Source organism: Eretmochelys imbricata, chromosome 9 (assembly GCF_965152235.1).
Source record: "Eretmochelys imbricata isolate rEreImb1 chromosome 9, rEreImb1.hap1, whole genome shotgun sequence".
Lineage (NCBI taxonomy): Eukaryota > Metazoa > Chordata > Testudines > Cheloniidae > Eretmochelys > Eretmochelys imbricata.
The window spans coordinates 89,551,245-89,574,298 of NC_135580.1; the positions used below are offsets into that span (position 1 = coordinate 89,551,245).

Sequence of the window (23,054 nt, forward strand, 5' to 3'; positions counted from 1 at the left end):
CAGGGCAGATGAGTAAGTCTGGCCCTACTACGGGAGTTCTGGGATATGCTTTATTCAGATTAGCACTGCCTGTGTTAGACACAGTGATGCATTCATACCCCTCTGCTGTTCTCCACACCCCCTCCCACCCCATCTCCTGGGTCTTTCGCCCAAGTGGTTGGTACTTCTGCATTCTTGTTTCTTGCAGAGTCATCCGTTTCCTTGGGTCTTCCTTCTCATGTAGCCACGTCTTTGCACAGCAGTAACTCCCCTTGCTGGCTCTGATCGCTCTGTGCTCTGCCTCGATGCTTTCACAGCCAGACGCTCATCTGGCTGGGTGGTCTAGCTGCCCTGTGGTGGAGGTACTCTGAGGAAGGTGGCGTGTTTTTGGCCATAACAAGAAGGCAGAGGGACTGTTGCCGGGACTAATAGTCATAACGGTTCCCCTCCCCAAAAGGGCATATGGCACATCAGCTTTGTCCAAGTAACAGCTCTTTCCCTAGGGCTCAGAGAGACTCTCCTGTGCAGGTCTGGGTTTCCAGTGTAAAACACCATAATGCAAAGAGGGGCCAAGCTTTCAAAAAGGCAGCCCTACCTTGCTTCTCATGGACACCTCTTGCACCACAAAGCTTGTGTTAGCAGTTTTTGTGCTTGTGGTTGAAGTGTGGCTCAGACACCAGAACCCGTGCCACTCTGTCTGAACTCAGGGCAAACTGTCCCTGTAAATACCTTGGCCCTCTTGAAAACTGACACCCTCGTGTTCTTGTCTCCTCCCATCTCAGTCATTTTCTGAAGACTTTTGATGGAAAAGGCATTTTCTCTCTAAAGGTATTTGGACAATATTTTCTCTGGCTTTATCTAAGGAGAGCATGTAAAAGGGAGCCAGCACCGTGAAGGGTTGGAACACAGGACAGGACGTTGGGGAAACCTGAGTTGTGGTCTAGGCTCTGACATTGGCTGCTTCATTATGTTGGGCGTGTCACTTAATGTCTGCCTCACTTTCCCATCTGGGTAATGTCTACCTGGAAAAATGTGGTGTGAAGTGCTAAGAATCTTTATTAGATGGGTATGCTATCTACTGTGGCTGCTTTCTGTATTTTCCGTTGTGGTTTGATCTTGCCATTTGAATGGTTTTGCTGTTGCATCTCACTCTATGCATGGATCCTCTTGCTATTTTAAGATTTGAAATAATGTTGGGAAAAGGTAGACTCTGAGAATCTGGTGATTGACAGAGGAATAGCCACCACTTTCTTAGTAATGCTAAGGTCCATGGTAAATATTCATCCATCTGTCCCTTGGTCATTTCTGTTTCTCTTGAATGGGAGTTGCCATCACAGATTTTAAATACACTGTAAATTGCCAGCGGCTGAACAGAGAGAGAGAGAATCCCATTTAAATCCTCACATTTAACTGATAGAAATCATAATTGCCAGGTTTATGAGGACTAATGATTATACAGGAAAGAATCCAAATTTGATTCAGGTATTTTATCAAACCTGGGGAAAATGCATTCTAGTAATCTTTTTTATTAATTGCATAAAATGAATCTGCTTAGACTTCAGGTGCTGGAGATAACCTGGCAGAGCGATTGAAACCCATAATAATAGTGCGTAAGGCAAAAGCAGAGAGATTTTTTACTTTCTAAATTACATTTAGAGCAGAAGACGATGAGCCTATTTGAAAGACTTCTCTAAAAGGGAGGCTTTCCATTCCTTTTCTCATTTCTTCCCAGATCTACATACCAAGGGCAGAATTAAGTTTCTCTTGAACTATCAGATCATTCATATCTGTGCAAATCAAAACCCTCCTGAACTGGGAGAATCAATCCTTATATCGATGCTGTTGCTGGGTTACTTGATTTGATCTGGAGGAACTGACAGGGCTGTTTGCTTGTTTAGTGTATTTAAAAGTGTATTGCTTGTTTTTAAAAGATTGTGTCAAGAGTGCCAGGAGCATTGCATGGGCCACTCTGTTATGACAGTTTGTAAAAATCCAAATAAACTAAAATTAGAATAGCGAAGGAAGCTACTTTGCTCCCAAGATTAAAATAACAGCCAGATGATAAAATAGTTCAAACAGATGGTGTTCTGTCTTGTGGGCAGAGCACAGGATTTTGAGCCAGAACTCTTGGATTGTATTTCTCCTTCCATCACACACTGGTTTGACTTTAGAAAAGCTACTTCAGTTTACTCATGTGTGAAATCAGGGTAACAATTGTGTACTTCATAGGGGTGTTCTGAGGCTTGATTGTTTGTAAAGTGCTCTGGGTTACTCAGATGAGAGAGAAGTTCAAACGATTTTAGTAAGGGTCTGAGCATCCAGATTTGGTAGTAGGCAAACATATAAAGCCTGCGGGTTGTTATCAGAAAGCAAAGAGCCGAGAAGTTAAATGTAAAGCACTACTGTGGTGAGAGAACATTAAATCTGAAAGGTCCAGGGTATAATCAGAATGTCCTTGTAAAACACATCTGAAGGCTCATTAGATGAATATTAAAATCTTTCTGAACTGACCCTTTCCAAGAAGCTCAGTGAAAAGCTGGAAGCCAGCTCTGAGACTTCCCAGGCTTGTAAAGGGCTAGCACTGTGCAGTAGTTGCGGTTTATAAACAGGGCATTGTGAAAGAACAACTCTGACTGGTGGCTGAAGAGTCTGTGTGTTTCCAGCACAATTGCACAAACTGGCACCCAAAACACTTCCTCAACTCCGTAATGTACCTCGAGCATTTGCAGCTTGAGGTAACCGCACTTCTCAGGTGGCTGATGGCCCTTGGTCCTCAGCCTGGTGCTGCTCAGAATGCCCCAATTGTCCTGGAACTCATAGGAACCATGTGCTGCTGCTCGCATGAATGGCAAGTTTTAAACAGGACTTGGGGAATTAATAGAGGTCAAAGTCATGTTAGAGCAAAAATAACCACCGTAGCCTGTGCTACCCCTGTGAAGAGCATTTAATTAGCAGACATTTATAGAACTATTGTATTAACCACGCTGGTCTCCTTCAGTTATCCAAGTCTCTGTAAGTATTGAGACATCCAGCTTAAGTTTTTCAATCAACTATTGAATCGGAAGCTACGGATCTAATGCAGCTTCACACATACTATGCCACAGAAGCACAGGAATTCAGACAGAAACTCGGTATGCTGGCGCTCCCAAGCAAGGTTCTCAAAACAGTAGGAGACTGTTCTAAAAACAGCCAAGCCAACTCGTCGTCAGAAGATTGAACCTGCTTCAGAAAGGGTGACCAACATCCAGCAATGCAACCGCTGGACTGTAAACATGTCCTGCGTGGTGCCTAGCCAGACCTGCTTGATATCTGAACGTCAAGCAAATCAATCGCAAAAACAAAGGGATGAAAATAGGCCAAGTGAATGGTGGTTATGAAGGTGCTAAAAAGCCAAGAGCACAGTCCGGAAATTCTTGTGTGACATGCACCAGCCTGGGAACCACAGAAACGGAAGAAAGAACTCAAAATGGGAGCCAACAGTCAGTCACTACCTACAATAACTAGTGGGTTATTGAAGGGAAAGGGTCAGCAGCAGGAAGCACATCAACTGTAATTACACACACAGACACAGACACACACACAGACAGAGAGAATAACCATAAGAATGACACCAGCATGAGAATCCACCATGTCTTCATGGCTAAATGCAGGCCAGCTGTCTAGTGGAAGGCTCTCAACTAAACGATGGTGTCACAGTCTCTGGAAGGAGTATTTTCTAGTCCTGGAAAGACACCTGTAGTCTCTGCACTTTAAGTACCTGAATTTTCTTTGACAATTTCTAACGGTTGTACTTGAACATAGACTGACGATGACTGATACCATGTTGACAAACACAGTATAAATGCCTAGATAGGCTAAATGCCACATTCTGTTCTTAGTTATGCCACTTACATATCGGCAGCAACATCGTCAAAGTTATTCCTGATTTATGCCAGTCTAACTGAAGGCAGAGTTTGGCCCTTGATCTACCTTGTTAATCTTTTAGTCTGGTTACATTTTTATCTTTTCTTTCAAATATTTGTTTTCTGAAAGCTGTGTTCTGCTCTTCCTACACCCTGCTGTGGGAAACAAATTTCCCATTCATAACCTTGTAGGTGGTAATATCCTGTTTTTCTGGGCAGTTGCTAATATGAATTCATTCCACTTCCGTGAGTAGATGTTTCCCCTTTAGGTCTCTGGACTGTGTGTGTGTGGGTGTTTGTAATTTTTCTGTCTGAAAAACCAAATACATTTTAAATGAGGACACAAAATGTTTCCAATTCGGTAACTGTTCAGTTGTTTTCTTTAAATGTACAGCACTGTATTTCCAGCCCTTCATAGTTAGCTGATTTCCAGCAGATATCTGCTTTCCAGCTGAGAGGCCGGATCCTTCCCTTTGGCCACTTCCCTTCCTAAAGCTCTCTGTACCCTCAGGCAGAGGGAGTTAAACCTAAACATAACGGGCCCAAATCTGTGCTGACTTATTCACAGCCGGTTGGTTTCAGTGGGAGTGTAGAGGTGTCTGTCCACGCAGAACGTAGCCCAGAACGGCCTCAGGGTGTTGAACGATTGCATGGTCCAGCAGAGCTGAGAGTCTATCTCCGCACTAAGCCCTTTTCTTTTTATACAGTATATTCATATCTTCACTATTCTGACCATCAGAATGAGAGCAGTAGGGCCCAGGAGAAGGCCACATGGCTCATCTGAGTCTGTCGTGGATGCTCTCAGGCAGTTTCATAGTGTTGTTTGTTTGTTTTTTGTTTAGTTAGTAGCCTGATTTAAAGCCAAGGGTTGTATTTCCTATATCACTGACATGTGCAGGTGGAAAATAGCTTCTTATGCTTTGTTTGAAGCTCACAGCATTAAAATTACTAGGAACTCAGTCCTGCTCCACTCAAGTCAACAGGCGAACTCCCATGGCAGGATCAGTCACTAGCTGTTCTCTGTGCACCACTGCTCCCACCCCCACCTTTCCTGGGGGGATCCTCAAGGTGCAGAGATTCCCCCTTCCCCCATCCCTACTCACTTTCAAAACCCTGTGTCATGTCTGACCATCCTTCAAGTTGACTGGGGCTGCCTCTGGTTCCCTTTGGGACTGACATATGATTCAAGGATGATGCCAGAGTGGCGCCTACAGAATGGCGGGCTGGTGTTTCCTCCCCTTTTCTAGGAACTCCATCTGCTGCGCCCCCACGATGCTCGTATCTCACGTCTGCTCAAGGATTGAGGGGCAGATCTCTGGTCTCAGGCTCTGTGTGTCAGTGAGTGGGATGAGCTGGCTCTAATACAACCCTATCAACTTAAAACCAAATCTCTCCACATTCCCCGTCTTGACTCTTGTCACTAATCCAACAAATTTGTGATCTTAAACCTACTTGTGATCTTAAATCCTTATTCTTTATTCCTGTGAGCAAAGACAAGGTCATTGATCTTACTGGTGTAATTGGTATCCCACGGCTACATTAATTACTCAGAATTCAGTGCAGCTTAATGGCTCTTACTAGCAAATGTCAATGCATGCTATCCAGCATATGGGGCTGTGGTGGGGAGAGGGGGCAGAGGAGCTGGCTGCTTATTTTAAATGATGAAACCCAGAGTGTGATTTGTTCACTTCTGTGCAGAATGTACTATAATCCTCTGCCCACCCCCCGCCCACCTTTCAGATCTAGTTTTTCACACGGCCAACAGAATAACCTACCAAGAGCAGCATTTTTAGTTCAGCTGCAGAAGTTTTTCTGAAAGATTTTAGAGAGAGCGATGGAGTGTACCCACAAGCCCCTGACTGCTGACTTTTAACGTTTATAGAGCTCTTTAGGTTTTTCAAGCTTTCATCCGCACGGTGACCCTTTGAGGTTGCTAAGTATGGTCCCTATTTTACAATGGGAAGCTGAGACTGAGAGGTTATGTGGCTTGTGCAGGGTCACCGAAGGAATTGGTAGCAGAGCTGGGGTTAGACCCTGGAAGTGCCTAGCTTCGAACCCTACACTCAGTCTACTAGGCCATGCTGTGTTCTATTACTTGTGGGATGCCAATATCCCCGAACGGAAAGTTGGGTGAAATTCTCAAATCTCTCAGGCTTACTGCCTTGGGGTGGAAAGCAGCCTCCATTAACCTTTCTGCACATCTGGGCAGTGAGGGAAAAACTGTGCTCCAAAGCCTGAAAACTGGCATAGCAAAGACAAATGGCAGAGAGGATCACTCTGAAGTTTACAAGATGTGCAAGTGCAGGGAAAAATGTGCATTCTTTGAAGGATCACCAGGCAAGCTGGTGGATGCCGTTTAGGATTGCGTTAGCTGGATTAATCCCTGTATTTTTCCAAGTCAAGCCCCAGAGTCCATGTGCTTATAGGAAAATTGAGTTAATACATCCCAGCTAATCAGAGCACCACTTCGGTTCTCCCACCTTTGTGCTATTCCAAAATGTATCTCTTTGGTTTGTCCCCCTAACTTGACCTGGGAATCTCTCCTTCCCTCTAGTGTGGAGTGAGTCACTTGCTGCTGTTGAGTTCATGAGGTGTGTTTATGAGGCAGCCAACGGCTCAGTGAACAGATCAAAAGCTGTTGGAGAATCTAGTTTGATCAAAAGGCTCTTGTGCAAGACTGGACCACTCTGAGGATTGGTGGTGGGCAGAGCCTTTTATTTCTAGATTGCAGGTTCAAATGCAGTGCAGGCCATGGTAACTGCAGGTGGTGGCCATCTTGCTGGTTTTACGTATGCTCCCAATAGTTACTTGCCCACATCGAGACAAACCACCACAACCGGCATCTTGGCTGGTAGGCTCGGTGCAGAGGCCAAGGTACGAACGGGAATGGAGACTGACCTACCCCATAGACACGAGGGTCCCTTCTGGTCAGGGCTGAGACATGTCGGCAGGGAAGGCTGCTTCTGTTCTATGGCTAATGCTCCACAGAACAGCCTCCAGGACTATTAAGATGGTCACGTTCACGAGTACTGAGTTCTCTCTCTCATGTCACTCATGTGAGTGTCTTAAAGAGGGGAAATGTGTGAGAGCTGAAAAAAGCAAAGGAGGCTCCGAGACGGGTCTTGCTGCTTCCACACCCCCGCAGGATTAGCTCCTCAGGCCTGTTAGGACAAAAGCAGAGTTGGTCACAATGCAGCTAGTTCATCTTTCTTGAGACTTGGGGAGTGTATGTCTGGCAGGAGGAGCCAGGTAATGAGTAGAGAGCAGTCACATTAGCAACAGAGGTCCCCAAAGCCCTTCTTTGTCTTGGCCTGGGGCCACTGCCCCACCCCACTTTAGTGACTGGGCTTATGGTATGGAGGGGAGACTGAACTGGTGTCTTGGGGCCTGTGTTCAACGTCTCATTTGGTAGCTGTGGGTAATCCAGACGGTTTAAGTAGCCATAGTAAAAGGTGACTAATACAGACCTGTTGAAATGTTTCAGGCCCACCTGCCGTTCGCAGTGATTGGCAGCACAGAGGAACTGAAAATAGGAAACAAAATGATGAGAGCCCGTCAGTATCCATGGGGCACGGTGCAAGGTGAGTGGTGCTAGCCGGTGTTTCCTGGGTGTGCTGGGACCATTCTCGTAGGTGGAAGCACCACTGAGTCCCAGTCAGTCCGCTGCTATAGCTCTGCTGCTGACTTGGGTACTTCCGTGCTGTAGTTTTCCTGTTAGGGATTACCGTCCATATTCTTCATTGTGATTGCTGTGGGCTCTTCTTAAGAGATGCTGCTTGCAGTGCCAGAAAGGGTTACTGACGTCCCTTCATGGGGTTGGGTAAGGCTGAGGGGTATCTGGAGAAGATTGATCTCTCTCTCTCTCTCTCTCTCTCTCTCTCTCTCTCTCTCTGTGTAACTCCTTCTCACAACTCTGTACAGTTGAAAATGAAACTCACTGCGACTTTGTGAAGCTGAGAGAGATGCTGATCCGCGTGAACATGGAGGATCTTCGCGAGCAGACCCACACGCGCCACTACGAGCTGTACCGGCGATGCAAACTGGAGGAAATGGGATTTAAAGACACTGACCCAGACAGCAAACCATTCAGGTGTGATCCCTGGAGCACTGATTGTAGGAGAGTGAGGAGCTGGAGAGAGACTTGGTGGGCCCTGGTACTGTATAGTACCGTGTGACTGCTCTGTGACCTGGTTCTGCAGAAAATGCCAACCTCTTGAAGTGTTCGATCTTGGGGATCTTAATTGGGCTCTGTGCAGCCCGGCTGATTTACCTCCCTCCCGGTCAGTAATGAGTGGGAGAGCAGCCACCACAGCTAGTTAACCCCTCAGTGTGGGCCCAGCCGAAGTGAGAGAAAAGTGGAGGAAGGAGAAGTAAAAAGATGAAGGGAGGATGTAGATGGGGTGTGAGTGAAATGCGGATTGGGGAGGAGAATGCTAGAAGCAGAGAGAACTATGGGAAATCTCTTTATGAAACAGAGAAGCCTCTTGCCCCATGGGAGCCCCTGCTAGGCATAATGTGGTGGTTTCCCTTTGAACAAATGTCCATCTTGAAACACTTTGGCTGACTGATTTGCCAGCCTGCTCATGCCAGTGTCCAGGGGTGGTCTCTGCTGTTCTTTTCCACCCAGTCACGACTAAGCTAGACCTCTTCTATAGGAACTGCAGAGACCTGGGGTGAGGCTAAAACAATCAGAGGGTGGTTCTTGGAGGTAGTGGGCTAGCCAACTGCTGCATCAGACAGGATCACTGTGACTTGTTAGTCAAACCATGAGGCTGGAGAGCCCATCCATTCAAGCCCTTTTAATATATGGCAGTAGTGTGATACTGCGCAGAGCTAATAATGACCTGGCAGGAAGGACCCTTGGAGACATATGGATTAGCGAGCAGCATGTGAAGGATCTGATGGTGAAGTTCTGAGCCAAAGTTGATTGAAATAAATTGAAAGCCTTCCATTGATCTCAAAGGGCTATGGACGTGGACCTGAATGGAGAAGTGGGAGAAGGAAAATGGGCTGGGTGAGGAAGAAGGTGGGGCGGGGGTGGGGGGGAAAGCAGCACAAGAAAAAAGCTTGACTTATAATGGGGATGTGAGATTCTCATAGAGTTGGGGTGTCTGAAGCACTCCATCTTCTCTGAAGCAAAGTCAGTGCTCCTCTCAGCAGGAGGCCTAAGGAGGGTGTGGTACCTGGTACATTCGTTGGCAAATGACTGACCTTTAACAGTCACTCAGATTGCAAAATGAGGGAGACCTAATTTGCCAAGTTTGGATCCAGAGTCAGACTTCCCCAGAGTCCTATGGGTGTTGGGATGTGGGTTTTGAGTTGGCCCCTTCTGTTAAGATGATTAATGGCATTAGAGCAGCATGGTCAAATTCTGCACTGTTATGTGCATTCACCCCAGCCATCACCCTCATGGATTTTAATGGAGATACACAAAATGAGAGCAGAATTTAGACCACTGATGATTACTGGGTTTTTTTTTTTTTTTTTCCTTCTTAGCTTACAAGAGACTTATGAGGCCAAGAGGAATGAGTTTCTGGGGGAACTACACAAAAAGGAAGAGGAGATGAGGCAAATGTTCGTCCAGAGAGTCAAGGAGAAAGAAGCTGAACTTAAAGAGGCTGAAAAAGAGGTAAAGGCAGCTCTGTCTCCAATCTCATCCGCGGCTGGGAGCATTAAATTCACCTCAAAAAAGTTGGCACTGCAATTGCCATTGTGTAGAGAACATGGCCTGGCTTCATGGTGACACTCAGTAAAGAGAGAAGGGTCCAAATTTGGGCTCAGGAATGGAATGTGTTGTGTCTGTTTTATGAGGGGAAGAAATCAGATTGTTACATTTGCATGCCATAGGAAAATGCAACATTCTTCCATTGTGATGGCTACCAGACAATATCGCAGTACCATAAATAAATGCACCACTTTCACTGTGCTATGTCTGCATGCCTGGCCTAGGGAGAACTCGGACCCCCCTAGTTCAGTTGTGATCCCTGGTCCGTTGTCCCATTTGCTTTACTGAACTCCCCTCCACGCTGCGTGAGTGTGCCGAGATGCAAGGAGTGAAACTGAGGCCTTGAAAGAAGCTGAATCCTCCGTCTGTTTTCTTCACGTGCAGGGAATTTAAATACACAATTTCCTGAGAATCATAAGGGGAATAAATCCTGTAGTGTGATGGCCTCTGAGAATAAACTCTATGGCATGAAATAGCTGTAATCCATTTAGGCTAGAGCCTAAAGCCTATAATTTACTAACCTCTGTCGTTAATTAGGTACTTAAGAAGAATTTAAGAAATAACTAAGAGGTCCCATTAGAAAGTAAAATAAATGGATTAAAATAAATTAAAAAACAAAAGTTGACTGCTACCTTTTGTAACTAAACAGCACCTACCACTTGTCCCATCCCATCCATACCTTTCTCAATGATATATTAATACAATAATGTCTAGATTGTAAACATTTTGCGGTAAGGACTGTTTACCACGCTGTTTGTGTAGCACAATGGGGTAATAAGCATGTGATTTCCTGGGCTGTATAGCATGTTGTTATGAACTTATGATGACAGTCTCATAGGATCCTAATCAGTTCCCCCAGGGAGAGTCAGGTGAAGGAAGAATCAATACAGTACCTCGGTGTTCTCTGGAATAGAATGGCTGCTAATGCCTTGTTCTCCTTTGATGATCTGTCCCTTTTTGTCACTCTAGCTGCACGAAAAGTTTGATCGTCTCAAGAAGCTGCATCAGGATGAAAAAAAGAAGCTGGAGGACAAGAAGAAATCTCTGGACGATGAAATCAATGCATTTAAACAGAGGAAGACGGCAGCTGAATTGCTCCAGTCTCAGGCCCAACAGGCTGGAGGATCACAGACTCTTAAAAGAGATAAGGAGAGAAAAAAGTAAGTGGCTAACCTGGTGGTGTTTGCTTCCTGGTAGTGATTTTCCTTTATTAGTTTCGAGAGGTGAACTGGGTTCTTTTCATTTAAACCTCTCCAGTACCATTTCTCACTCAGTAGAACTCGGCATCCCTAAGGGCCAACTTTTCAATGAGACAAACCTTCAGCCCCTAGTATGGCTGAATAATAGCCTGAAGCACTTGACCATCACATTTCTTCTTGAAGAGCAAAGAACCAAGTGCTAACTAGGCGAGGTAATGTTGTGATTGCCACTAGCCAATGGGTGCCTTAAACCAGGCCTAGTCAGGTCTTTCTTTTTTGGGGGCTAGGATTCAGCTGTCTTTCCCTCTGTCTATGCCATGTCATTCAAAAAAACCCAACCTGATGTGATGCTTGTTCAGGGACCTTCCATGTTGTCCTGTGGACAACATGTGAGTAACATGATGGGGAATGATCTCATGTGATCTAGAGAGGTGCAAGATGATGGTTCTCAGACGGAGCTCAGTTTGCCATAGTTAAGTATAAAAGCAAGGAGAGCCCTGTAGCCACTTGGAGGTACCATGCATCTAGAGCAGGGTTTGAGCAGTGGATGTATCAAAAGATGAACAGAGGAGCTTTTCTTCTCCCATTAACCTGTTTATTTAAGTCAGTGATACTCAGACTGAGGCTGGGGAGCCACAAATGGCTCTTGAATGTGTCTCCTGTGGCTCTTTGCAGCACATGATATTAACACACTGTGTGATTTAATAATTAACCACTCTGGTTAATAACTTAATCAGGGTGCTTTTACTGTGTTGTCAACCAATTGTAGACGACTTGGTCAGTCATTTTACTGGTAGAATAATAGATGGTAAATGAAACAATGAATTCACACAACTGTGGCTCTTTTGGGTAATGTTGATCACTAATTTAGCTCCTGAGGTCTGAGTATCCCTGATGTAAGTGAAGGGAGAGCTGAGTTTTTCCCTTGTCTGGAGCTCTTCCTATAGCTCCTGGTTACATTGTGGACATTTTCCATTGAAGCTAATCACCTTAGATACATACATGCAGATCCTAGGACTAGTAGTTGTTACTTAATGAATTCCAGCTGCTTCATAACAACATAAGCCAAGTAATATTTTCTCATGGGAAAATGTAAGAACCTGGTGTGTGACTCAAACTAGGTGAAGAGATTAAGAGTGAAAAGAGGATTTCAGTGGTATTACTTTGGTGGGAAAACTAGTGTAACAGAGTGTAGAATTTGAGTCCATAACCTTTAGTCTGCAGCCACTAGAGAGCAACATAGTCATGCATACTTAAACAGCCTGTCATGCCACCTGGAAGTGGGCAGTTATCGTTTCTCTGTGATGGTACATTACCTGAAACAGAGTTTCATTGCCATCTTGTGTGTGTACTAGTAGCATTGTGCATATAACTGATGTGATACATTTTTATAGTTTCCATGATTGACACCTGTCTAGACCACCTGTGCAAATGCAGAGGAAATCTTGCATGCAGTCAGCAGTCCTAAATAAACCAATTAGTCCTGTTAATATGAAGAGTACGGGAGGTGCCTGAGGAGCCTGATGAAAATTCTTGTCAGAACAGGATGGCCCCTTTTTGTTTGGATTTTATTTTTTATAGCTGTTTCATCACTAGTTCAGCAGTTAAGAATCAGGTGCAGCATTTAAAATGCTATTTTAGGTTTCATCTAAGTTCTTCTAATCTGCTACAGTCTCAGTATTTCTCTGGGCTGCACACGTCTTGTAAAGCTGTGGCTACTGACTAATTAGCTTTTCTGTCCTTTCCTCATATGTTGGTTCCTTCAGCCTGCTAGTCATTTTTATCTCTGTTTTGAGTTCCCTTCAGTTCCTCAACAACTTTGTTACTGAGGTGACCAGGACTGAATTCAGTGATCTAGAGGGCAAAAGTCTGTCCTCCAACCTGAATCGCACCTTGCTGCATGTTCTGCACATGTTCCACATTTAGAGCTCACTGACATCCATAGAAATGTTACTTGCCAAACAGGAACAGTGATTTGCTCTGTGGATTGAAGATCTTTTGCCCTAAGATTGATCTTGCCAGAGCTGTATAGGAAGAGAGATTTTTATTCCATGACATGATGTGTCTCTACAGTATAAACAGCTCCAGAAGCACCCAAGCATGCTCTGTGTATCTGAGTTCAGACACCCCCTTCTCCCCATGTATCGTTTGTAGAATTCAGCTTGATTAGGCCAAAACGGGTTAGTATGATCTTCAGTGAAAAGTTTAGGGGCCCAGAAAACCACCGTCAAGAGTTGATATTGAGCACTGAAGCCAACATAGGGATCAGAGTGATTGAGTAAGAGGGTTCTCTGCTCACAAATACAATAGCTGTCTTTAAAATGTGATATTGTGCTTTGCTGTCTACCTAAATATTACAGTTGATATTGTCCTATATGTTCCGTTACAGTATTTTAGATCGGAAATCTCTATAACAAGCCATGGATTATATACACAGTACTTTAACTCTTTCATTTCATAGTGGGTGAACATAAACTAGCCCTTCTCTTTCCTAGCACGTCTCACTTCTTTGTTTAGTTCAAACTTCATTAATTGCGCTAATTCATGACTTGATTTCTTTTTTTATTGTCATTCCATCATCAGTAGTTCTTACTTGTGTGCTGTTTTACAGTTAACTGCTGTTTGCTGCATGGTGCATGAGGTACATTGTCCTGGTAAGCTTTATTAACTAAAATAGACCTTGCAGTGGGGTGAATTACAGTTCTTAAAAACAACAAAAAAACAAACCTAAAGCCAGTAAATTTTCTCACCTCCTTGCCCCGCTGTGGATGTATTACCAGTCTGTTGTTGTGCATACACTGATACAAAATTACAATGCATAGGTGAAGTGTGTGTGTGTGTTCTTTGAAGATGCTGCAAAGTAATGTGCATGGTTATTCCTATAGAACTGTTTTGATTTGTAATGCTAAAAGACAGGACATTTCCTTTTGAACTTCACAGCCATTTAGCTCGTGTCACTAATTTAAAAGTTGTGTTCTTTTCCCTGTAGAGATAAAGTATATTCTTTAAGCTTGTAGGCCTCTCAGATACTATGGTAACAGTTGCTATAGAAATGCATATGGTGGTGATAGAATCAAGCTAGCTGCTGAAAATTGGCTTTGTTTTAATCTAGGATGGAGTGGGCAAACGTTTTGCCCTGAGGGCCACATTGGGGTTCTGAAACGGTATGGAGGGCCAGGTAGGGAAGGCTGTGCCTCCCCAAACAGCCTGGCCCCCTCCCACTTCCCGCCCCCCAACTGCACCCCCCAGAACCTCTGACCCATCCACACCCGCGCCCCCTGACAGGCTCCCCGGGACTCCCACACCTATCCAACTGCTCCCTGTCCCCTGACTGCCCCCCGGGATCCCCTGCCCCTTATCCAACCTCCCTGCCCCCTTAACATGCCGCTCAGAGCACCAGGATTGGCAGCCACACTGCCCGGCCGGAGCCAGCCACACCACTGCGCTGTCTGGCAGGAACTCGCAGCCCCGCCACTTAGAGCGCTGGTGGCATGGTGAGCTGAGGCTGCAGGGGAGGGGAGACACTGGGGAGGGGCTGGGGGCTAGCCTCCCCGGCCGGGAGCTCAAGGGCCAGGCAGGACGGTCCTGCGGGCCGGATGTGGCCCGCGGGTTGCAGTTTGCCCACTTCTGATCTAGGGTGTAGTATTATCTCGTGGTTAGAGCACAGGACTTGGTTTCAAAACTTTTATTCTTGATTCTGCCACTGGTTTACCTGTTACTTGGGGCAAGTCAATGAACTTCTCTGAGCCTCCATTCACCTCTAGGCACCATATAATCACAAAGCATTGATTTATTTTTTAAATCAGCTATTGTCAAATAAGACAAAATCCAATTCAGGTTGATTATCTAAAGCGATCCAGGATCACAGGCTGCAGGTTTCCATAAGTCAGATTGAGAGATCAGAAACATTATTTATGCTTTGTATATTGAGCAAGAGGTGCCAATAGTCTTTAATATTAAACATGGGATTTTTGGCAAAAAAGATTAGCACCCCAGATACAGTCAATCTTCTAAAACCATCCCCTGTAAATATGCACTGACACATGCCTCTCTGGGCCATGCCATGCGCACTCAGGATTAAGGTAGTTGCTGCAGCCTTATGGAAGAGATTGGTCCTGCAGAGAGGCTACAAAAATGCTTCTTCCTTAAATGGGTCAGTACATTAGTCCTCAAGGAATTTTAACCAGCCTTGCAAAACTATTCACCCTGTATAGGTAGGTTTGTCTTGACTGCAATATCATTGGATCATGGGTCTCTTCTGCCTCTAACGACTATTCTTGCCACATGCATAGCATGGAAATGTTGTGGGCTGCATAGCGTTAGGGAAACTTCATTGTCTACATGAGGAGCTATGTCCTCCAACGCCAAACAGGGTAAATGTAACTTGCAGTCAGCATTCAGGGTCTGTGTTGTAAAGGGGAGGATAATTTATATAATAACTTTTGAGAAATGCTCTCGTCTGGCTGAAGGAGACAGGGAAAGCCACCCACATCTCTATGGGATGGATGAAGAATAAACTGATGATTACAGCTGTCTATTACTTTTCTTAGAGCTGGAATGAATAAGTGTATATGTGAGTTTTTCAATTTCCTACTAGATAAATAGATGGTGGGGCATCAGCCCTGTCAACATTAATAGAGGCCGCATGCACTGCCGTAAGAACATGCTCTTAAAGTCATATTTACCCACCTTTTATAAAGAGAATCGGAATCATATCCATTTGGACCATCACACACACACTTACTATAATCTAGTTAAAAGAAGTTCTCTCTTTAGGATCTAGCTATTAACAAACCCACAGTCTGTTCTTAAACAGGGAAGTAAAAGCCAGTTCTAGTTTTATTCAGAGAGGGAGGAAACAATCCTAATTAGAATAGGAAGTAAGTGTTTGATTGTAAGTGAGGCATTTGAATTGAAGTTAACGCGTTTACCAAGCTCCACTTAATGGTAAGATCTCCAGAAGTGTCCTATACTGATTGAAATAAACCAAAGAAATCTCTCGAGCTGTCTGACCAGATGAGTGTTCTTGCTGCTGATGAGAAGTGTAGAACAAAGAAAAGAACAATTCTTTGCTTTTCAGGATCTGAACATGAAAAATAAGCTCAAAGAACAGCTATGTTCATTCTCGTGCAGAGTACAAAGCTTCAGTGCTAAAATGCAATTGGAGTGAACATTACTGATTCTTGTTGGTTTTGGATTACTTTTGGCAGTCCTTGTAACTGGATGCTGTTGTGCGCTGGGCTCTGAATCCAATAAAGTGCTTTTGTTCAAAATACACAATTGCAAGACAGTGCCTTTTGAATGAATATTTGTCCTTACTGAGCTTAATATGTATATCTGGTACTTTTTCAGCAATTCAAAAAATACTCGCAATACTTACTGATCCCTACAGTACTCCAGGGTGTCACTGTTTTGCAAGGGTATAAATGATCCACAGATGATAGATCCTGCAATCTGCAGAGATCCAAAAGGATTGTTTTAAATAGAAGCCTGGTTTATCCCACTGCTTTGTGTGCCTGTGTGAAAAGCATGTCTTGTAATCAATCAAATTAAACTTTATTAACACGTAGCAACATTTTCATTTGTTTTGTATGTCAGGAACCATATTGATTTTTATTTTTAAATTAATCCATAAAAACATTAATCTGCTTTTTTCTTTCATTTTCAGTTCGGGTTTCCTGTAGAACCTTTCCCTTCGCACCAGAACCGAATGCTCCCACATTCAGTTAACATGCAGTTACGCCACTGTGACTGTTTGCCCACTTTTACCCCCCCACTCCCTTCCTCTTCTCATCACTCTTAAAAAAGCAAAAGAGTCTGCATCCTTGGCTGTCTTTTTGGTGAAGAACCCAGCAATAACCTGTGTGGAACTGACGAGATGCTAAACGCTGCTATCTGTTCCCTGGATCAGTAGCACGTTTGCCAAGCGCTTTCAGAACTAATGTTCTCTGTCCTAAATTGTTATGGTTATTTCTCTCTCATGTTTGTTTCACGGCTGCATGGTAAGAGAGCACGGCTGCTTGTTGGTTGCATTTAGTGCCATGACTCCTGAGCCTTATCACAGATTGCCTGTGAATGCTGTAGTCATGCATTTTGGTGAAATGTGGCTGCCTATAGATTGAGGCTTTTCTCTTTTTGTTTTCATTTCATGTATAAACATCTAATCCCATCGTTATTTAGATGTGCTATTGTTTAATTTGAGTAATTTAAGTGACTGTTACAAAACTTGCCATGCTAGCAGGGATGGGCCTGAGCCAAAACCCAGAGGATGGAACAACCTTCCGCCCAAACTTCGGGAAAACTCAAATCAGGATCCAATCTTTGCAGCAAAATCCCTGTGATTTCTTCCCTTTCCCAATGGTGGACAGAACCAAAATGCCAGATCCAAACATCTCCCTTGCCCCCCTGTCTGGGAGATTCAGATCTGATCTAGGCTGCCCTCTTAATTTTATTGCCCTATCACTACGATGGGTTGAAACAAACTCTGGATCCAAACTCAGGGAACGTTGATGGCTAGGGCCCATATTGACTTGCTAGAACAAGCTGGTGTTTATGAAGAAAGATATGTTGCAATGTTTCCATGTGACTTGTTCTTCAGGACCTGTCAATTTTTTTTATTTTTAATATACAAAGTATTGCCTAGAAAAGATCAGCATGTGCGTTCCTAAGCAGATGCTGCCAAGTTGCTTAAGTTTTCTATTCAGCAAAAGATTTTTTTAATGCGAGATTTGCACGGAAAGAGTGGGACTCTTGCCACTGACTTCAGTGGGGCCAGTATTTCACCCCATGGCCAGGTACACTTTGATCACTAAATATACATCTTACCACAGTCTGCATGTAAGTGTCTTGTATATTTCTTGATGGGGAAATGTTTAAAATAGTCTTCCTCAGACAGTGAATTCTGGTTAACATTACATTTTTTTGCCCTTCTTTTACAGTAATCCATGGCTCTGTACTGAATAGTAATCCCTGAATACAATGGGCTGGAATGGACCTTCATTTACTTGTTAAATTGGGGGTTCTAATATAAACTGACAGCTTCTCATAATATTTCAGTCCTGGCCTTCCTATGCAAAACTGCTCTTAGGTATCTTCATCATGAATCTGTCTTTACTGTGTTCTGATGGTTATTGCTTTTATTAAAACATGTAACGTAAGTCAGTAATGAGGTTTTTGGACATTGTAACTTTAAATCTCTAATTTTTTCTTCTACATTTAATGGATTTCCCCCCCCCCCCAATATTAAGGGATGTGAAAATGAGTTCTGTGCTTCTTTTTTGTGCTGTCAAAATAACAGTACAGATTAAAATATATTTATTGGTGAGTTTAAGAAGACAACAGCACCTAGGTTTGATTATGGTATGACTGAGAGGTTAAGAACTTCCCTTGTATCTTGGATGCTTTGTATAATAGCTGTAAAAGATTAATTCTTTCTCATTTGATTGATTTCCCAAGTCACATTGCCTGAAAATGGACATTTTAATACTCATTTGAAATTCCTACTGGCTCTGATCCTGCAGTCGGATCTGTGTGTGCTGGGCTCTGCCTGGTTGTGGGGTCTGCAGGCACAGATCCCATTGCAGGATCAGGGTCTGTGTTGGCAAATATCGCCTTTTATAACACATTTAAACTTCTTAAAACTCTGTGTAAGATAAGCACACTTACATTGTCATTCTGGGTGTAAAATGATCTTTCAATGCAGAGTTATACGCCGAGAGATAATTTTACCTAGAAGGATCTGAAGTGTGCACATCTTCCAAAGTTTGAAACAAAACTCCCTCCTACACCGCCCCTCCCCCCCTTCCCACCCAAATACCCTTCTGGTTAAATGGTAGCTGGTAACTTCAATGTGTGTGTGACAGTTTTGCTGTTGCCAGAAGATTAATCAGTTGTCTGCACATGCTCATCTTCAAATTAAGTACTGATCGACATTGATAGATACCACTCAGGTAAACTTTTCATTGTTTCTACTGGATATCATGATTTTTATATTCAGGGAAAATCTTTTGGGACACACACTGCCCCAAATCTTCTGGCAAACTCCTGGCTCTGGGGCTGTACATAGTCCTACATTCTGAAGTAGTTAAGCATACCCTGATACAAGGTGTTCCAAATAGTATCATTCTAAGGCTGGCATATAATCTGTTCTCTGTGATGTGCATTGATGTTAAGGGGGAGTTGAGTTTAAAGTATTAGAGTGGTGTGTGTATTTAGTCCCCTTTCTATCCATATAGTCACTCAAGTGGTCAGTTAACCTCGTGCAGTAATCCATAACTGAAACTAAGGTGTGGCCTCGTTTTAGAAATCAGGACTATTAAAACTCTGTATTGCAATTTATTTATATTGTCTCAGGTATCCTGTTTCACTGTAAAGACAATTTTTTCCCCAAAAAAAGCATTGGTTTCTTTTTTAAGAAGTTGAAATATTTTAAGCTTTTGCTTCTTTCAGCTATGTGGAATGTAAGCATGTTTTCCAAAATCGGTCAGTTTCACTTTGTCAGGGGTTCCAGGGATTAGCTGAAAGGGGCTTTTCATCTTGCTTTCACTTGCTGCATTGCGGGTTGTTTTAGATCATTTGACTTTTTTTACAATGCTATTAAAAGTATTTTTTAAACAAGTTTTAACTTGTCTGGTTTTCTTCAAGCACTTTGAGCAGCCCCTGCGGGATCCGTAATTGCCTAGAAATGATGCATGTGCCCATCTCTCTTCTATTGTTTTCATGTTGAGTCTCTATTTCTTGCTTTTTTGAATGTCCTTCTCCTTTTTGATAATCTCCTGTTTTTCTCTCTTTCTGTAGCTTTTTTTAAGTCTGTCTTCGCCAGCTGCACAGTGTCTGAGGGAGAAGACTGCCACTTGTAGAAGAGTTTAGGGATCCTATAATGTCTGGGGGGAAACAAATCTTCAGTGTTAGTGTCTTGGAAAGAAGCTCTTTTCTGACATGCATGGTATTTAAAATTGAAGTGTCTTGTATTTTGTGTGACAAGACCGCACAATATTGGGGAAAGTTGATCATGTACAAAAAACTTGGAGGAGCAACAGAAATGTGATGATTAGATTAACGAGTAGCGAAATTTTCAAAATGTTAGGTTACAACCATGTTTTTTCCTCTAATTTGGCCTAATAGAAAGGTCATGGACTCCCCTAAGGATCTGTTGAAGCCTAACAGGGTGTTTTCAGTATGTGAGTTCATTGGTTTGTTCTGTAAATTGTTGCGTTTGATGAAGGAGATACAAACAAGGGGTGATTTGCCACATTGACAGCCACAAAATACTTAATTTTAACAAGGAAATAAAGCAAAACGAAATGTTTTCTTATTCATTACTGTCATTTGGTGCCTCCACCACATTATTAAACTGCATCACCTGATTGACCACAGGTTGAGTGAGATTTTTTTTAATGTGAAATCATTTATTGTGTAAAACACTCCAAATACTGTGACCTCCCCCTGTGCGCTTTAGTTAGAGAATGATCTTGCACTTAGTGTCATTGAGATGGGAGGGGCGGAGCTGTCAGTGGCTGGTAATGCTCTGTCCAAATACCATGTGAGTGGAGTGCAGTGTCCTTAAAATGCATTTGATGCCTGTCGTAGAACTTTTTGCTTGTCTCGTTCTCTCTTGGAACATTCACTGCATGTTTCTCTAAACTGTATTCTGCTGTCTCTCTCCTTTATTTTTTGTTTCCTTTTTACAAATGGAAGTGTGAATAACTGCACTGCATCTCTATATTTACATGACAAACATTAAAGAACCAGCACTGTTAAGCATGATACCTTTCTAACTTTAATGTAAATTTTCAATTAAAAAAAAATGCAAAAACCCAGCCGTGTCCTGCTGTTGTTTGTGTTGTGGGACTCCCCTAAATCAAACAATCCGCCAGTCATGTTTTCTCTTCAAAGGAAATGTATGCAGCTCAGTAGATGAGCCACTTTGCAGTGTAGCCAGGATACTGGGATTAACACGTTTGTCAGAAGTATCACAGGTTTTTTAATGGAAAACACATTGAGAGGCTGGGGGGAAGGGGTATTGGTGATGCAGGGGAGGTTGTGTGATTTTTACATTTCATCCCAAGTACTTCATCTCTAGACAACACCCTTAACTCTGTGCTGAAGCTTTAGAGCAGTCCTGACTTGATGGAAAGTGCCCCCCACTAAATTGCCAGCACCACTTCCTGCAGCACACTCTGGGTTGTCTTGGAGATCTTGCATATGATTCTTTCCCAGGTCTGTCTCTGCTTAGTTTAGGAGATCAGAGCCTGAGATATTTTAAGTGCAGGTGAAAATACAGAACTATCTTAAGTATCAGGGGGTAGCCGTGTTAGTCTGTATCCACAAAAACAACAAGGAATCCTGTGGCACCTTAAACACTAACAGATTTATTGGGGCATAAGCTTTCGTGAGTAAAAAACCACTTCTTCAGATGCAACTACCTTAGAGGCCAAAATGTACGGTGGATGAAAGCTCTATAAATTCAACATGGATTTTCTCTTAGCCCGTTGCACTTTAAGATAAAGAATTGTTTAGCTGACTTTTTTCAGAAGGCAGTGTCAGGCTAGTAACATTTCCTTGTGTGTTACTAACACTGCAGATTATTAAAACTGAAAATGTAAATATTTAGTTTGCTCTTTGCCTTTTATGGGATGTTTGCTTTTTGCACTGTGAGGGTGGCTGATTAAACTAGACTGGTCTGAACCTTAAAAATGTTTGTTTGGGTTTGTGTGAAACCTCAAATTGATAGAACTGTTGCCCAAAATGAGCAATGAAATATTGTATTTAAGGTATCCAGAACACAATGAAATACTGTATTTAAAGTGTCCAGAACAACCTGTCATGTACTTACTGTGTATTTCATCTTTATAACAGTTTATATTTGTCTGCTTTTATATACAGCTAACTAAAGCAGTACTCTCAAATGGGAAAAAATTCCAATTTAAACTAGGAAATACTCAGTTGGTTGAGGGAAGAGTGTTTCTGTCAAAGTTATGAAACTGTAGGTGAGCTCTCTGAACTGCAGACTAAAAGTACAGTGAGATCTCTAAGGGCCTCTTCTCAAGGGCCTAACAAACTGGTTGCTTAAGAGGTGGCTTTAGATACAGTTGGAGCAGAATTTCATTCAATGCTCTACAATTTTGGCATATTCTCGTGGGGTCCCAGAGCCCAGGCTGCACCCCGAGCCCAGACATCCGCACTGCAGTTTTATAGCCCCACACTCTGAGCCCTCCGACCCTGAGTTAGCTGACATGGGCCAGCCAGGGGTGTTTTATTGCAGGATAGACATACTCTGAATGGGCCTACCATTGCAGTTAGCATTTTCAAGCCTGCAGCATGTAGTTGGAAACAGAGCTGCCCTATCACTCTATAATGTCCATTTCCTTTGATTGTTGCTCCCTGATTGATTTCACCTGTGAATTGCTCTGTTGCAGGAGGGCCTCGGCCATTGTATAGCTTTATTGCAAAGGATTTGATACTGCTTTATTGAACTATATCCAGGCCTCCTAGCTTGAGGAGCTGGACTTGGGGTCACAGATGAAAGGGACCAAGGATGCCTCATGCATTCTCTAATTGCTGTGTGTAGTCTATAATAACCCTTGAGTATCACACAATGGGGCCTGATCCTGCAATCAGTCATATTAGCAAGTGGGTGTTATTTAGGCACCTATTTCCATTTATGCAAATGGAATTTATTGCAGAAGGGATGCATGGCCCTGACTCACTGTATTATCAGTTGCCTGTATCTCTTTTGGAGGTACTGTTCTCTTTCCTATACATATGGGATCCAATTTGATGGCTATCTATAGTAACAACAGTGTAGGCATTGGCTCTTTCATACACAGGGCAACATTAGCCACCTGCCTATTCTCTGGAACCCCAGAAGTTTGCTCCTAGGGTTGAGTTTTCAGGTCTTTTGTCTCCCCACAAGTTGGTGTTTAATCAAGGTATTTGGGCCAGTAAGTCTGACCCCCACTCCAGTGTATCAATGTGCATCACTGCCTTCAACCCACATCTCAACAGTGATGCAGTTTCTGCTACCACCATCTCTCTCCAGGCTCTTGGGATGCTTTGTATTTTATCTTTTTTCAGAGATGACAGTCGCTCATTGCATAAACATAATCTTCCTGAGACATAGCAACCGAGAGGCAGAAGGTACGGGAATTGCAAGATGGTGCTCAGCATGCTGGTCATTGGGTCTGTGCCTGGGGCATGAAGGAATCCTCCTTTCCTCTGTGCTTTCTCTGTCTTTGCCATTATTACCAT

The 23,054-nt window shown here is 43.3% G+C and overlaps 1 protein-coding gene across 3 annotated transcripts in view; it reads left to right on the top strand.

The window, feature by feature from the left end:
* The window catches only part of SEPTIN6 (septin 6), a 41,411-nt gene extending 21,990 nt beyond the window's left edge, over window positions 1-19,421 (top strand). For 2 of the 3 annotated variants that reach the window (XM_077825790.1, XM_077825791.1), the window contains exons 6-10: window positions 7,366-7,462; window positions 7,803-7,971; window positions 9,378-9,510; window positions 10,576-10,766; window positions 16,474-19,421. In XM_077825790.1, coding sequence (XP_077681916.1) covers window positions 7,366-7,462; window positions 7,803-7,971; window positions 9,378-9,510; window positions 10,576-10,766; window positions 16,474-16,489 — 606 coding nt within the window. In that variant the 3' untranslated portion in view covers window positions 16,490-19,421. Of the gene's footprint in view, window positions 1-7,365; window positions 7,463-7,802; window positions 7,972-9,377; window positions 9,511-10,575; window positions 10,767-13,416; window positions 13,460-16,473 lie in introns of all 3 variants that reach the window. The other variant, XM_077825792.1, reaches the window with a different exon arrangement.
* Window positions 19,422-23,054: the final 3,633 nt, after the last annotated feature.